This window comes from Anomaloglossus baeobatrachus, chromosome 3 (assembly GCF_048569485.1).
Source record: "Anomaloglossus baeobatrachus isolate aAnoBae1 chromosome 3, aAnoBae1.hap1, whole genome shotgun sequence".
Taxonomy (NCBI): domain Eukaryota; kingdom Metazoa; phylum Chordata; class Amphibia; order Anura; family Aromobatidae; genus Anomaloglossus; species Anomaloglossus baeobatrachus.
In genome coordinates this window covers 110,354,305-110,367,994 of record NC_134355.1, presented here as the reverse complement: position 1 = coordinate 110,367,994, position 13,690 = coordinate 110,354,305, and the positions used below count along the sequence as shown (strand labels likewise).

General features: G+C 46.6%; 1 protein-coding gene across 1 annotated transcript in view; it reads left to right on the top strand.

Moving 5' to 3' along the window:
- Positions 1–13,690, top strand: part of CFAP36 (cilia and flagella associated protein 36) — a 95,055-nt gene that overhangs the window by 31,993 nt on the left and 49,372 nt on the right. The window contains exons 3-5 of the mRNA XM_075339378.1: positions 2,268–2,369; positions 6,958–7,072; positions 9,671–9,758. Of these exons, the coding sequence (XP_075195493.1) occupies positions 2,268–2,369; positions 6,958–7,072; positions 9,671–9,758 (305 nt within the window). The remainder of the gene's footprint in view (positions 1–2,267; positions 2,370–6,957; positions 7,073–9,670; positions 9,759–13,690) is intronic.

Here is a 13,690-nt window from a genome sequence, read left to right as displayed (position 1 = left end):
AGATTTATGCATCTGTTAATAAATCCTGCTCTTGTTTGAAGTTTGCAGGCTCTAACTTATTTGCATCTTATCAAACCTGCTAAATCTGCAGGGGGTTGAATACTACTTGTAGGCACTGTATATAGTACAAGTTCCTTAAAGGGGTTATTCTGTTTTTTCTTTGTCACTGTAGACTTTCAAATCCTCACATTGTGAACAGTGCACGCTGTGAGGATTCTCCAGTGCTGGTGGAGAGACCGAGCAGTCATGTGACCACAAATATGCAATATGCGTTATCACAGCCGCATTCCAACTAGACATGCGGGGCCTTAATCAATGCAAGTGGACTAGTTGGATTCTAGCCGGGATACTTGTGATCAGATGACTGTTCAGTCTCACCGCTGACACTGGAAAATGCTCACACCATGCGCTATGATCAAGGACAATCCATTTAAAAGAACTACAAATTAGGGAATATATATATATATATCATAAATATTTTATTTTTTTTAATTTTTTTTTTTAAATCATTTATATTTTACCCAATTAAATGTCTTAGGCCCTGTGCGCACTAGAAAATGGAATTTTCTTAAGAAAATTCCGCAGCCTCTGAAAGATTACCAAAAAAAGATTGGTAATCCCTCTGAAAGATTGACACACCTGCAATAAAATACCGTAGCAAACAGCACTTGAATACCGCATGTGGATTTGCCGCAATTTTGCTGCGGTTTTTCCACAGGTTCTTCCCTGCGGTTTTTTACCATTATCTATGGCAAGAACCGCAGGTACCTGCGGAAAAGAAGTGACATGCACATTAATCCCGCAGCGGAAATTCCGTGGCAGATCCCGCAGGGACAAAAAACGCAGTGTACTCACAGCATTTTTTAATCCCTATAGGTTTTGCTGGGGAATGACTGCAGAAAGGTTATAAACATTTTCTGCAGCATTCCTTTAGCGAAATTTGCGGCAATTCCACGGTAAAATCTGCAGCGGGCGCAAAGGGCCTTAATTGTCTTAATTTTGGTTTTATTTAATTTTTCTTTCTGGGGGAGGGAGGTGTTGAAAAATGTCAACTGTCATAAATGTGTTGATCTATCAGTCATTTTTTAGACTTTGTTGTTTAAAGTTTGTTGATGAGCCTGATTTGCAAAGTGTTGAACGTTCAAGAAAATGGTAATGATTGTAATATACATAAAATGGTGAAATGAAAGCACAACCACGATACTGAATATAAGCCATTGTGATAAATTGCAATATGGATTTTTTTTTTTATGGCCCTTTTCACATTGGGCTGCCATTTAACTCCTTATTACCCCGATTGCCACCGCACCAGGGCAATTCGGGATGAGCCGGGTAGAGTCCTGGGACTGTCGCATCTAATGGATGCGGCAATTCCGGGCGGCTGCTGGCTGATATTGTTAGGCTGGGGGTCTCCCTACAATGTGTGGAGCTCCCAGTCCTGAGAATACCAGCCTTCAGCCGTGTGGCTTTACCCTGGCTAGTATCAAAATTTGGGGGGACCGCACGTCGTTTTTTTAAAATTATTTATTTTACTGCACGATATAGACCTGCCCACCGGCGGCTGTGATTGGTTGCAGTGAGACAGCTGTCACTCAGCGTGGGGGTGTGTCTGACTGCAACCAATCATAGGCGTCGGTGGGCGGGGGAAGCAGGGAATACGAGATGGAATAATGAGCGGCCAGCATTTTCAAAAGAGGAAAATCCGCCAGAGCAGTGGGACAGCCGTGCAGCGCCGCGTCTGGGATCGGGGAGTATGAGAGAGGGGGAGAGACCGACCGATGGACAGAGAGAGAGAGCGCGACCGACTGACAGAGAAAGAGAGAGACTGAAAAGACCTGCGTTTTGCTTGTCAAAAAAGCATGCGGAATGCAACAAAAATGCAGTCCAATTGATTTCAATGGGTGGAGAACGCAGCTACAACGCACAAAAGAAGTGACGTGCTGCTTTTTTTTTCCGCAGCGATTTTTGGCATCAAAAACGCAGCGTGCGCATTGAATTTTCGGACTTCTCATAGACTTTGCTGGGGAAGCAGAACGCATGCAATTTGGCACTGGAACGCTGCAGTTCAAAATGCAGCGTTAACGTGGGAAAAAACGCAACGTGCGAACATAGCCTAACTGAAGAAAATCCCTCTGAATCCTAACTGATAAAATACAAACACAAAGTCTACAGTGGCTTCCAAATTGTATTGCTTGATGTAATCGCAATTGATTAGACTACAGTAAATCCTATGTATTCTCACACGCCATTTCTGTGATTTGTTACAGGTGGAGAAGCTCATACAAGAACATCTGACTGAAATGGGGATTAGCGAGGAGCAGTTTCAGCAGGCGTGCATGTCTCCTCTCGCTCAGTCTCCGGACATTAAGGTGACTTAGAATTATCACCAGTTATTAATCATTCATGTTTGCTTTAATCATTAGATTCTAGAAATGGTAATCTGCAGATTTACATGTAGAGCATCGCCAACAGCCAAGTAGTCCTGTAATCACAGGATATGCCACAGGTTATACCTTGTGGACCTCTGCAAAGTGACCTCAAAAACTGAGCAAAATCTGCATTTATTTCAGATTTTGCAATGGATTTGTATACCTATGGGTGATGTACTGAAAACCCAGAAAACAAATCTATAATCTGTGCGTGCTGCCTCCAAATCTGTGTTTACATGATCACTCATGAATGTCATTTATCAGTCTTTATTGCATCTCCAGCCTGCGTTCATGTTAAAGTTATGTAAAGATGACACTGAGACACTTAAAGGGGTTTTCCACCTCTGGAGACAGTTGTATTGTTTTAATCTCTGATACATGTATGTGGAGGTAAAACTCATATTTGCTATTGGTTTGCTTTAAAAATGTTGTACCATCTGGCTTTTACAGGCTTTTGTTTCCCTGCACATCCTACTTTGATGTGGCATGTGGATCATAAACCAGCTGACAGGAGCTTAGAAACAACAAACTCACGGACAGATTCTCAGTTGTATCATTCTGCACTCAGCAATACATAGTGCAACACAGAGGCTATAGAAGGCAAATGGTGCAACATATTTTACAAAATCCAATCACAAAAAATATATTTAGCCAAAAATACATTCTTTTAAGCAAAAAAACAAAATTGTCCACAAACTTTGGCAAAAGCTTTTAATAAAAATGGAATTTACGTGAATAACCATAATAGAATATATTATAATCTGATGCTCGTTAACCCCCCCCCAAAATGGCAGCAGATGCACGTAACCTCTCTGTCCCATGCTTCATACTTGTACTATATTTGTGTGTTTTTGCTACGCAACCCATAACTGATCTGTAAATTCTGTGCAAGGGCATATGGACTAACGGGCCTACAAGTCTCATCATGTCACCGACCTGCAGCTCTAACTTATAGAGGACCTGTCCCAGATCAGAAGTGACCAGTCTTCCCCCTTGTGTTATTCCCACTGCTCCATGCCTGTTCAACTTTTTTAACATCCGCTTTACAGTTTCCAATACTTGGGCCTTGATATTTAGTGCTAATTTTTAAGGTCTTTACTAAAGGGGTATGGCCCACAAGGTAATACACTGAGCAGTCTGAAGACCATGAAAATCAGCACTAAGGCTATGTGCCCACGGGACCTCGTACCTTCGGATATATCCGCAGGTACGGCCGCAGGTTTCCCGCAGCTGCCCGCCGGCATCCGCAGCTATTTTTAGCTGTGGTAGTACAGCGGAATAGCTGCGGTAAACCTGCGGACTTTCACGCGATTTACCTGTGGAAGTCCTGGCCTCTATCTCCATAGTGGAGGGCCGGGATTTCCGCAGGTAATTCCGTAGGAATAATTGACATGCAGATATGTGCAGCTGCGGGACATCCGCAGCATATTCCTCACATTCCGCACGTGGACACAGACACTCCCCATGTCCCATAGGATAACATGGGGAGTGTCTGTACTTGCTAAAACCTGCGGATTTATCTGGATTTTCCAGATAAATCCGCAGGTTTTCCACGGCAAAATCCGCAGAAGAAAGCTCCCGTGGGCACATAGCCTTAAAACAACACTTCAGCATTGTTGTTTTTTTTTCAGTGCCGAAACAGCGCTTTAAATTTAAGTGTCCTGTTCCCCGTCATATACTTCCTTTCCAGCAGCTTCACCTTTTTACTAACGCTCTTCAGTCCTGCGATGCCATCTTATGACTGTAAATTCTGACTGTCCAGACTGGTTATGACTAGTGATGAGTGAGCACTATCTTGCTTGGGTGTTCGGTACTCGTAACGAGCAGTTGGACGCTCTGACCGGCTCCATTAGGCTACTTAGTGTATTGGAAGTCACTGGAAAATCTTTCCGTTGACTTCCATTATTATTGGTACTCGAGTTACATCCATACAAGCATCAAACTGTTCGTTATGAGTATTAAACACTCAAGCAGGGTAGTGCTTGCTCATCACTAACTATGACATAAGCTCCTTATCCTTATGGATTTCTATGACAGCCATTGGAGTTAAAGGCAGGTCACAAATTGCCGGAGTCAGACTGGAGCGATGCTGGCAAAAGATGAAGACAGCAGTAAGTGAGTATAAGACAGGGGACTTACACTTAAAGCGTAACCATTCTTTTAATTTTTATTTCATAAATCAATAGTACACATAATAATAAGCAAATGTGTAATATATATTATCAGACACATTTGCTTCTTTCTCTGCCAGAATTGATCAGCCATTATCAAAATTCTCAATTCTGGGGTAAAATCTGTGTTCAGTGAAGACTTTCCGATTACTGAGATAGGAGATGGCGGCAGTTACTGGTGAGATTCTATATAGATAGTAATGATGTGCGAATGATCCAACACAAAGGGCCGGCTCCCTGCTGTGACTGACAGGAGCTGGCAGACTAGTGAGAACCACTAAATTCTTTTAATGGCTCTCACTGGGTGTAAAAGTCCGGTGTTCAGTGGACAAAACCCCGCCCACTCAACAATTTTATTGGCCTGTTGTGAGTGGGCGGGGTTAAGCAGCAGGTGAATGTGGTTTCGGCAGCATAAATATAATCTTAAATATATGTTCACCTGTGGTGAACACATTTAATAGGCATCTATTTAGGATCTGAAGGAGCCGACTCTTTTTGATGAACGGAGCCATGTGAGCCGGATCACCAAAAAGAGTCGTACTGCCCCTCACTAGCAGATAGAGGGAGGCAGGGCAGAGCTCTGCCTCTAGCTCCTCCCTCTGCCTCTAGCTCCTCCCATCATCATAGAATCTCCTATCTCAGTAACGAAAAGTCTCCACTGAATACAGATTTTACCCCAGAATTGAGAATTTTGATAATGACTGATCAATTCTGGCAGAGAAAGATTTGTCTGATAAGATATATTACAAAGTTGCTTACTTTCACGTGTACTATTGATTTATGAAATAAAAATTAAAAGAAAAGTAACTCTTTAAAGCACCACTCCAGTGCTGAAATACAAAGAAACCAAACCCTCTGGAGTGCTGCTTTTAGGATACATCCACACGATCAGGAGACGCTGCATTCTAGATTCAGTGTCATCCCTCCTGTGGAGACGCTGGTGTCCTGTGCGGGAGAACGCAGCGGTCCGTGCCCACAATCAGGATTCCGGGTGGAATTTCCCCGTGTTCTCCCGCTGAGGACATTGGCATCTCTGCAAGCGTAAATTGACATGTTGCGGCTTGAAAAGCCGTGCCACAGGTCAGTTTATGCTGCTTAGGAAAGAAGGTTAGTGGGCAGATTTCCTTAAATCCAATCCACTGTGCTTGTACTGTACAGCGCAGCGTTTTGGACACTGATTGTGGGGATGTACCCTAAGCGGGAAGAAACTTCATGAACTGACAGCAGTGGCGCCTTATGGACCACGCTGGTATCGGTGAGCTTAGGACGACCCAATATTTTACAATGTTAGTAAAAGCAGACGGCATGTGAGGAGCTGGTTGTTATACATATGTGACCATGGGACTGAATGAAAAATCTGAATTCACTGATTAAGAGGTGTCCCAATACTTTTGCCAGTTTGGGTATATTGGATGGTTTTCACATGATGACTATAGGCCGCTTTACACGCTATGACATCGCTAAAGCGATGTCGTTGGGGGTCACGGAATTTGTGATGCACATCCGGCTGCGTTAGCGATGTTGTTGCGTGTGACACCTATAAGCGATTGTGAATCGTTGCAAAAACTTTCAAAATCGGTGACATGCCCCCTATTCCCAATTATCATTGCAGCTGCAGGTACGATGTTGTTCCTCGTTCCTACGGCAGCTGTGTGTGACACCACAGGAACGAGGAACCTCACCTTACCTGCAGCCGCCGGCAATGAGGAAGGAAGGAGGTAGGCGGGATGTTCGTCCCGCTCATCTCCGCCCCTCCGCTTCTATTGGGCGGCCGCTTAGTGACGTCGCTGTGACGCCGAACGAACCGCCTCCTTAGAAAGGAGGCGGTTCACTGGTCACAGCGACGTCGCTAGGCAGGTAAGTCTGTGACTGGTCAGCGCGATTTTGTGCGCCACGGGCAGCGATTTGCCCATGACGCACAGACGATGGGGGCGGGTACACACACTAGCGATCTCGCTAGCGAAATCTCAGCGTGTAAAGCGGCCTTAAGCCAATTGCCTGAGTTTGTATACATTTCTTTACACCATATTTAATCAAACCACATGCGCAGACACATCCGCATTGTATCCTGCAGTAAATATGTATTGTTTCCAGTCCTGACGGACACCATGTGCTGTGTTTTTTTTCTGCTATAAATCTTTCCGGACGGCCTTTGAAGGATAACGTAGATTAAGAGATAATACAATTGTAATCCTCCTATTGACCTGAGTTTAGCTAATCTACATGGAAATCACCGTGTGCTGTTACTTTCTGAACTGCCATAAACTAAGCTTTAATTGATGCGACAGGGAAATATAGGAATGGACATAACCTTCAAGCTGTATTGTTATATGTCATAAATTGTCCTTCTTTTACAGAATATGTTGCAGTCTGTGATTGCTGTAGAAGATTTTCTTGTCTTTAAAGAAATGATGCTGCAGAAAAACATTGAGCTTCAGCTACAAGCCATTCAGATAATCCAGGAAAAGAATGGTAATGTATGGAGATGTCTGCTCTTTACTTTTTCCAAGAGGCAGCTCTTTACCACTTTCACAATACAAGCTGCACATGTTAATAAATAATTTTCACACAGTGTTCCTGTTGGGGGATGGGATTCGGACGTATGCCCCGACGCGGCCATCGACTATAATAAAGCAGACGAAGTCACTGTCTTGAACCATTTCCAGGGGTATACACTTACTGGAGGTGGACATCCCGACCTAGTAAACTGCGACTGAGGAGGCTGGTGTACTTGTTGCGAACATTTATGTCAGAATAACTGTATAATCTTTAGTGAACATTTTCCCACCTGATCATTGCAGGGGTTGTTCGGTCTTAGGCTGAGGTCACACAGGGATTTATGCGTGTCCTTGCAAGACACTCTGCTTACGTTCGCAGCACAGCGGGAGCCAAGTATCATGCGACTGTGGTCCGATCGTGCGATCAGACTGTAGCACCCCTGCAGTACCAGGTGCCACAAATGTAACCGTGGAAACCCAAACCCCAGAATATCCGTGCCAGTAAGTACACCAGCACCTTCAGGCCACATACACAACCCCGACACTAACCTGAGAGACTACCTATTAACAGGTAAAGGGGGAGGGCACTGATTGGATGTAGCCACCCAGCCTATAGGGAGAGACCCAGTGAGGGGGAGGGGCCAGTGGTCAGTTGCGAAGCTGGCAGGAAGTGGTGTGCAGTCAGAATGAGGTGAGGATAGAAGAGTCTGTCAGGAGAATCAGTCAGAGGAGAGTCAGAGAATGAGGTGAAAGAAGGAAGTGACGGAGAGGAGGAGAGGAGTAGTAGTCGGAAGTAGTAGAAAGTGAAAAGACAGAAAAAGACCTGCAGTGAGAAAGGAGTGCTGTGAAAAGGAGTGAGGACCGTGACGTGAGGAACCAGGAACTCCAGGACCTGTGGGACCCCTGTGGAAGTACAAGACTCCAGGAACTGCAACGTGTCTGTGCAAGGACGGAACCGAGCTCACAGACCTCAGCACAAGGTATGGTGCAGATCCCTAGGTCAGTGAAACCCTTTATGGACATTGTCAATTCTACCAGGTGAAGGAATCTCCAGGGTTCTTCACCACCAAAAGAGTCTGAAGCATCAGTAGCGAAGAGGGGACCGGGGACTGAACCACTTAAATAGCCCAGGCTGCCTGCAATAGGACCAAGAGAAACAGAGGGGTTCCCAAGTAGCTCTAGGCCATGGGAGACCATCAACAAGTGTACATGGAGTACAGCCAACCCAGGTCACAGTTGGCATGGAGAACAAGGGGAGCAGATACACCTGGGACCGGCACCCGCGGGTTCAGGTACCACCACAGCAAAGTAAAGAAAGGCAAGTTAAACTTCAATATTGGTGTAGACTGCTTCCTTGACAGTGTGCACTCACATAGACTGTTTTTCCACTACAACCAATCATCCACTGCTGGGGCCTGTCCCTGGTTGCAGAGAGCTCTAACCATCCAGGCTGCATCACTCCATCAGCCCCAGCAGAAACCTCCAGTGGCGGCCCCAAATAACGTGGCCGAACACCGCAAGTGGCATAGTCGACAAAAACTCTTTTCATTTTATTTTTTTTTATTTATAACCCCCTTTTATTTACTCTAAAAGACACTGCCAGGGTCACGGACCTGGACCCCACCACAGCTGACGTCCCTGGACTAGTCCGGTCCGGTTCTGAGTCCCCTGGGGCGGAAGTGTCAAAACCGCAGCTGCGGAGGGGAAGGCCGACGCTGTGGAGGGGAGGGAGGGATTTATCTCCCTATCTCCTCCGTTGCCGGCTGCTGCGAGAATCCCACTGCTCTCGCGTCACCGATGTAACGCGAGAGCAATGCGATATTTCTCTTGCCCCATAGACTTGTATGGGTGCGAGTGGAACAAGATCGCATTCCACCTGAAGCATGCTGCGACTGTTTTCTCAGTCCGGTTAGGGCTGAGAAAACAATAGCTCATGGGAGCTGCCCCATAATATTGGTCCGAGTGGAATGCGTTTTTTTTTTTTTCTTCTTTTTTTTTTAAATCGCATTCCACTTGCATTGTTTTTCTCGCCGTGTGTCCTAGGCCTTAAGCTACAAGTCTACAGTCACTCTGTTATTGCAGACTTGTCAGTCCTCACATCACACACAGTGCGCAGTGAGAATTCGCTGTTGCGGGAAGCTGGTGGTCATGTGGCCACAAGTATGTGATTTGCACACTTCCAGTCACATTCCATCTAGATGTATCTAACATCTCTCAATACAGAATACATCCTATAGGGATGTTTTTGGGGTGTGGGAGGAAAAAGAGAGAACCCGGAGCAATCCATATGAGAACCTACAATCTTCTTGGTGGGATTTGAACTCAGCAAGGCAACAGTGCTAACCACTGAGCCACCGTGTTGCCCTTCATGACTGACATCTTATCAGGCAGCTAAAGAAAAGGATTATACAGCTATTCTGACATAGTTTCACGTGAAGTACACCAGCCTTACCAGGTCTAAGAGCTCTATTTAGTACTGTATTACATTTTGCGTTAAATACATTTGTCAGTAGGAACAAAACCCCTCAGTTTGCTATGTTTCCAATATACAAACAGTTTAATATTTTTTTAGGTGATCTTCCTGAATGCCTGAAAAATGGTACAGATTTTATTTCAGATCTTGAACAAGAGGAAATAAAAATGATCTCTGAAGCTTTAAGGTCAGTAAAGATCTTTTTGTGTATTTTACAAAACTATATATTGCTTAGATTTGTAATTTCAGAAAGAAAAAGGTTCGCACTTGTGATTGTATTGCATACTTTATCATGTGCTGAAGTGATTGTCATTGCCAAGATCCTTCAGCCACCATACAATTTACATTAAATATACATAGTGAATATTGCAGCGTTTCTAATCACTTGTAGCCCTCTTGTGTTTTGGGAGAAGCATCTTATGCCTTGTTCACATTTGTGTTAGAGCCTTCATCACAAATCTACACAAAAAAGCGTTATATTGCCTGGTGGACATGTTGGACACTGGAAACACAATGGTCTTCATTATAGTGTTGTCGTCTACATTGGACATCATAGATGTCATGCGGATAAGACTGGCTTCAATTGGAGTTCGCCATGTTTTTCTATCGCTTCATTGGAGGACTCAGAAAGACCATGGGGTGCATGCTGGTGCCACTAGGAGGCTGCTACTATACAAAAACATTTGCTCCTCAGCAGAGTACACCAAGTGACAGACAGGTTTTTAGGTTAGTGTCAGTAGTGGGCAGACATGGGGCTGCTTCAGCAACATTTCTACCTACAATCTTGTTTTTTATTCACCTTTTCCATTTTTCATTCAGATTCTGCTTGTGAGGGAAACAATGTAATCGCTCGCTCCATTATCCCACCTTGAGAACAGTGTGCAACCCGTCACACGGTACCCTCTCTGGTCTGCACGACAGGACTCTAACCACTAACGCATCAAGAGCGTGGACGTGACAAGGCAGATGGTCCTTGCCCTTACCCCTTTGGCCCGATTGTTCAATATAGCAACACTGTGTCTGGAGCAGATGTTCCACGATCCCAGGAAGCTCTTCAAGAGGTTTTTGTTGACTGTCTACACTGCCTGTGAAGAGGAGTCACCCTTTCATCTTTACAGGTCTTTAGGTACTCTACGTCTCGTCTCACAGGTTAAGGTCCTTCAGATCAACGATACTTACTCCTCATTTCCCAAGATAGCCATATCTGTTTCCCATATTTTTCCCCTCTCTTACACATAGGGGGAACCCTCATTTTCCTGATGGCACGTGTTTTTTTTCCCCATGGTCCCATTGCTACCGTGCTGCTTCGATTCCCTCTTTGGCCTTAGCTGAAAATTTAGGACCCAACTTCTTTGCTACCTATCTCTTGGTTAGGTCACGCCCCTATCCTGTCTTCATTGTGCTGGCTTTCTCTGCATGCTTTCCAAGAAGGGCCCTGCAGACATAACTTCTCCAGGCCTTTCAGTTTAGCGTGGTCATTTCGTGCCGTTTTTTAGTCTTCGCTCATCCCCCTCTGGAGTAGGCATCTTCTGCCCAACTTCCCCACACGGCGGTCCTGCACCCCTGGTGCTCTACAGACTTTGCGCCCTCCTTGCTGTGGAGTCCTTCTCCTGTTTTTGTATCTAATGGATCCTTCCGGTCAGGTCGGGTAAGCTCTGTGCTTGCTGAGTGACTCTCAGTATAGTGGGTCTCCTCCTCCGCAGTCACACCTCTACAGACTTCCTTCTTCCTCTTTTTCTCCTGTATTCCCCCTACGTCGAACTCCAAGGAAGAGGTTTCTTGCCCACACACTACTCTCATCATGCACTTCGCGTGTGCTTCATGGAATGCAAATTTTCTGCAGGTCAGTCTTCCCATCTTTGCTCCTATTGCAGTCGCCTGTCCATGTAGATCCCTCAAGAGCTGTGAGGAGATGACGTCGGCGCCCCCCCCCCTTCCTGGCCAGGGTTGTCTTTCTTTCTTTATCGTTCCTTTGGGAGACCCAGACCATGGGTGTTTAGCTTCTGCCTCCGGAGGACACACAAAGTACTACACTTAAGAGTGTAGCTCCTCCCTCTGAGCTTATACACCCCCTGGTAGCCAGTCCTAGCCAGTTTATCGCTTTGTGTTCAGGAGGTCATACATCCACACATGCATTCTCATCTGATTGTTTGACTTTTGGAAAGAGTTTGAAGAAAAGCGGGTCCATGTCTGGACTCCCGGCATGTCCCTTCTCACCCCACTGTGTCGGTGGTGTTGTTAAGGTTGATTTACAAGGCTGAAGCCTTACATGCCGCGCTCCTTCACCATCCCTTCTGGGCTCTGGATTGAAGTGGGAGCCAGCACGGTCTCCATGCCTGGCAGGAGTCCGGTCTCCATCCACAGCCCCTTGAGGATTCTGTTGGACCGGAGCACTCATCCCCAGGGACATGGCCCTGCGTCTCAGCAGCTAAGTACCTGAGACGTTTATGTTGGGGGTCCCGGTTCTTTATTGTAAGGGGAGAGTATGCTGTATGTGATTGTTTTTAACTTTTCCGGCGGGTTCTCCAGCTTTTGCCTGAGAACCGCGCCGATGATGCCTGCTTGTCGGCCTCGCCGCTTAAATTTAGGCCCCGGCTTCGCCGGAGGCCTAGTTTCGTTTTCCTGCCCTCGCATGTCACTCATGCAGAGGGACAGGTTCGGCTCCTCCCGGCGGCTGTTCTACACAGGGGAGGGACACTCCCCACTGCTGGGGCGTCCCTCCTTCCCGGCAGGTCTCTATAGCCCTCCAGTTCCCGCTCTTTTATAGGAACGCCCCTAGTCCCGCCCCCTCCATTTCTCAGGCAGAGTTCACTCTGCTCTGGGACATCCTGCATTCTGCATCTCTGCTAAGGTGCTGCGCTCTGGGGGACCGGGCTTCGGGATCTGGAGGGCACACAACACTGCGCTCAGCGGTCTGGTAAGCCACAGCCGGTCTCCGGTTGTGGACCTCTGTATATTCTCCCTGGGGTTCATTCTCTGCAAAGCCCCCACTCCAGCAGCATGTCTCACACGAGGAGCAAGGCTCCAAAGCTTTATTCTGCATGCACTGCATGTAAGCTCCTGCTGCCTGAGCCGAGAATTTATCCACACTGTGATGGTTGCTCTAACTTGGCGGTGCCACAGCCTGGAGTCTCACCCCCAGTAGTCTCTCAGGCTGCTGCTGCACCTGTGATTGAACCCCCGGCCTGGGTAGAGTCCTTTACTAGGTCCATATCCCAGTCATTTGCTGAGTCCATGGGACTTTTATGAATATGCATCAGCCCCCCTCTCAGGGTGCCTCTAATACTCTTGACAGAGGACTCCTATCCTCTGACCTCCGTCCATCAGAGCTCACGGAGGATTCATCATCTGATCCCAGACCCCGTCCTTCTAAGAGAAGGCGCAGGGTTTCCTCCCCCTCCCCATCCCACGGCTCTGTCTCAAGAGCTGACTCTCAAGATGAGGAGGATGCTCTCACTGGGGGCTCGGAGGCTATGTATCCCATCGATTTCTCTGAGGGTGACTCAGATCTTAGTGATTTGATTGCTTCTATTAATTCTGTGCTGGATCTCAATCCGCCAGTATCAGAGGAGCAACTCTCTTTGGCAGAAAAACATCAGTTTACCTCGCCTAAGAGAGTGAAGAGTGTGTTCTTTAACCACTCTAGTTTTCAGACCGCTGTGACCAAACCCAGGGCCTGCCCTGACAAACTCTTTCCAAAGCGTGGTTCTGATGACCGGTTTCCATTTCCACCTGAGGTGGTCAAGGAGTGGTCTCACTCCCCAAAGGTAGACCCTCCGGTGTCTAGGCTATCAGCCCGGATCGTTGTGTCGGTGGCTGACGGCACCTCACTTAAGGATTCCACTGACCGTCAGATTGACCTTCTGGCCAAATCTGTGTACGAAGCTGCGGGGGCCGCGTTTTCCCCGACTTTTGCAGCAGTGTGGGCTCTCAAAGCCATCTCTGCTTCTCTGGAGGAGATGCATTCCCTCACCAAGGAATCTATGCCTGAGATGGTTACCTTAACTGCTCAGGCTTCAGCCTTTTCATCTTATGTCATGTCTGCCATGCTAGAGGCTGCTCACCGCACTGCGGTGGCTTCAGCTAATTCTCTTGTTATCCGCAGGATTTTGTGGCTTC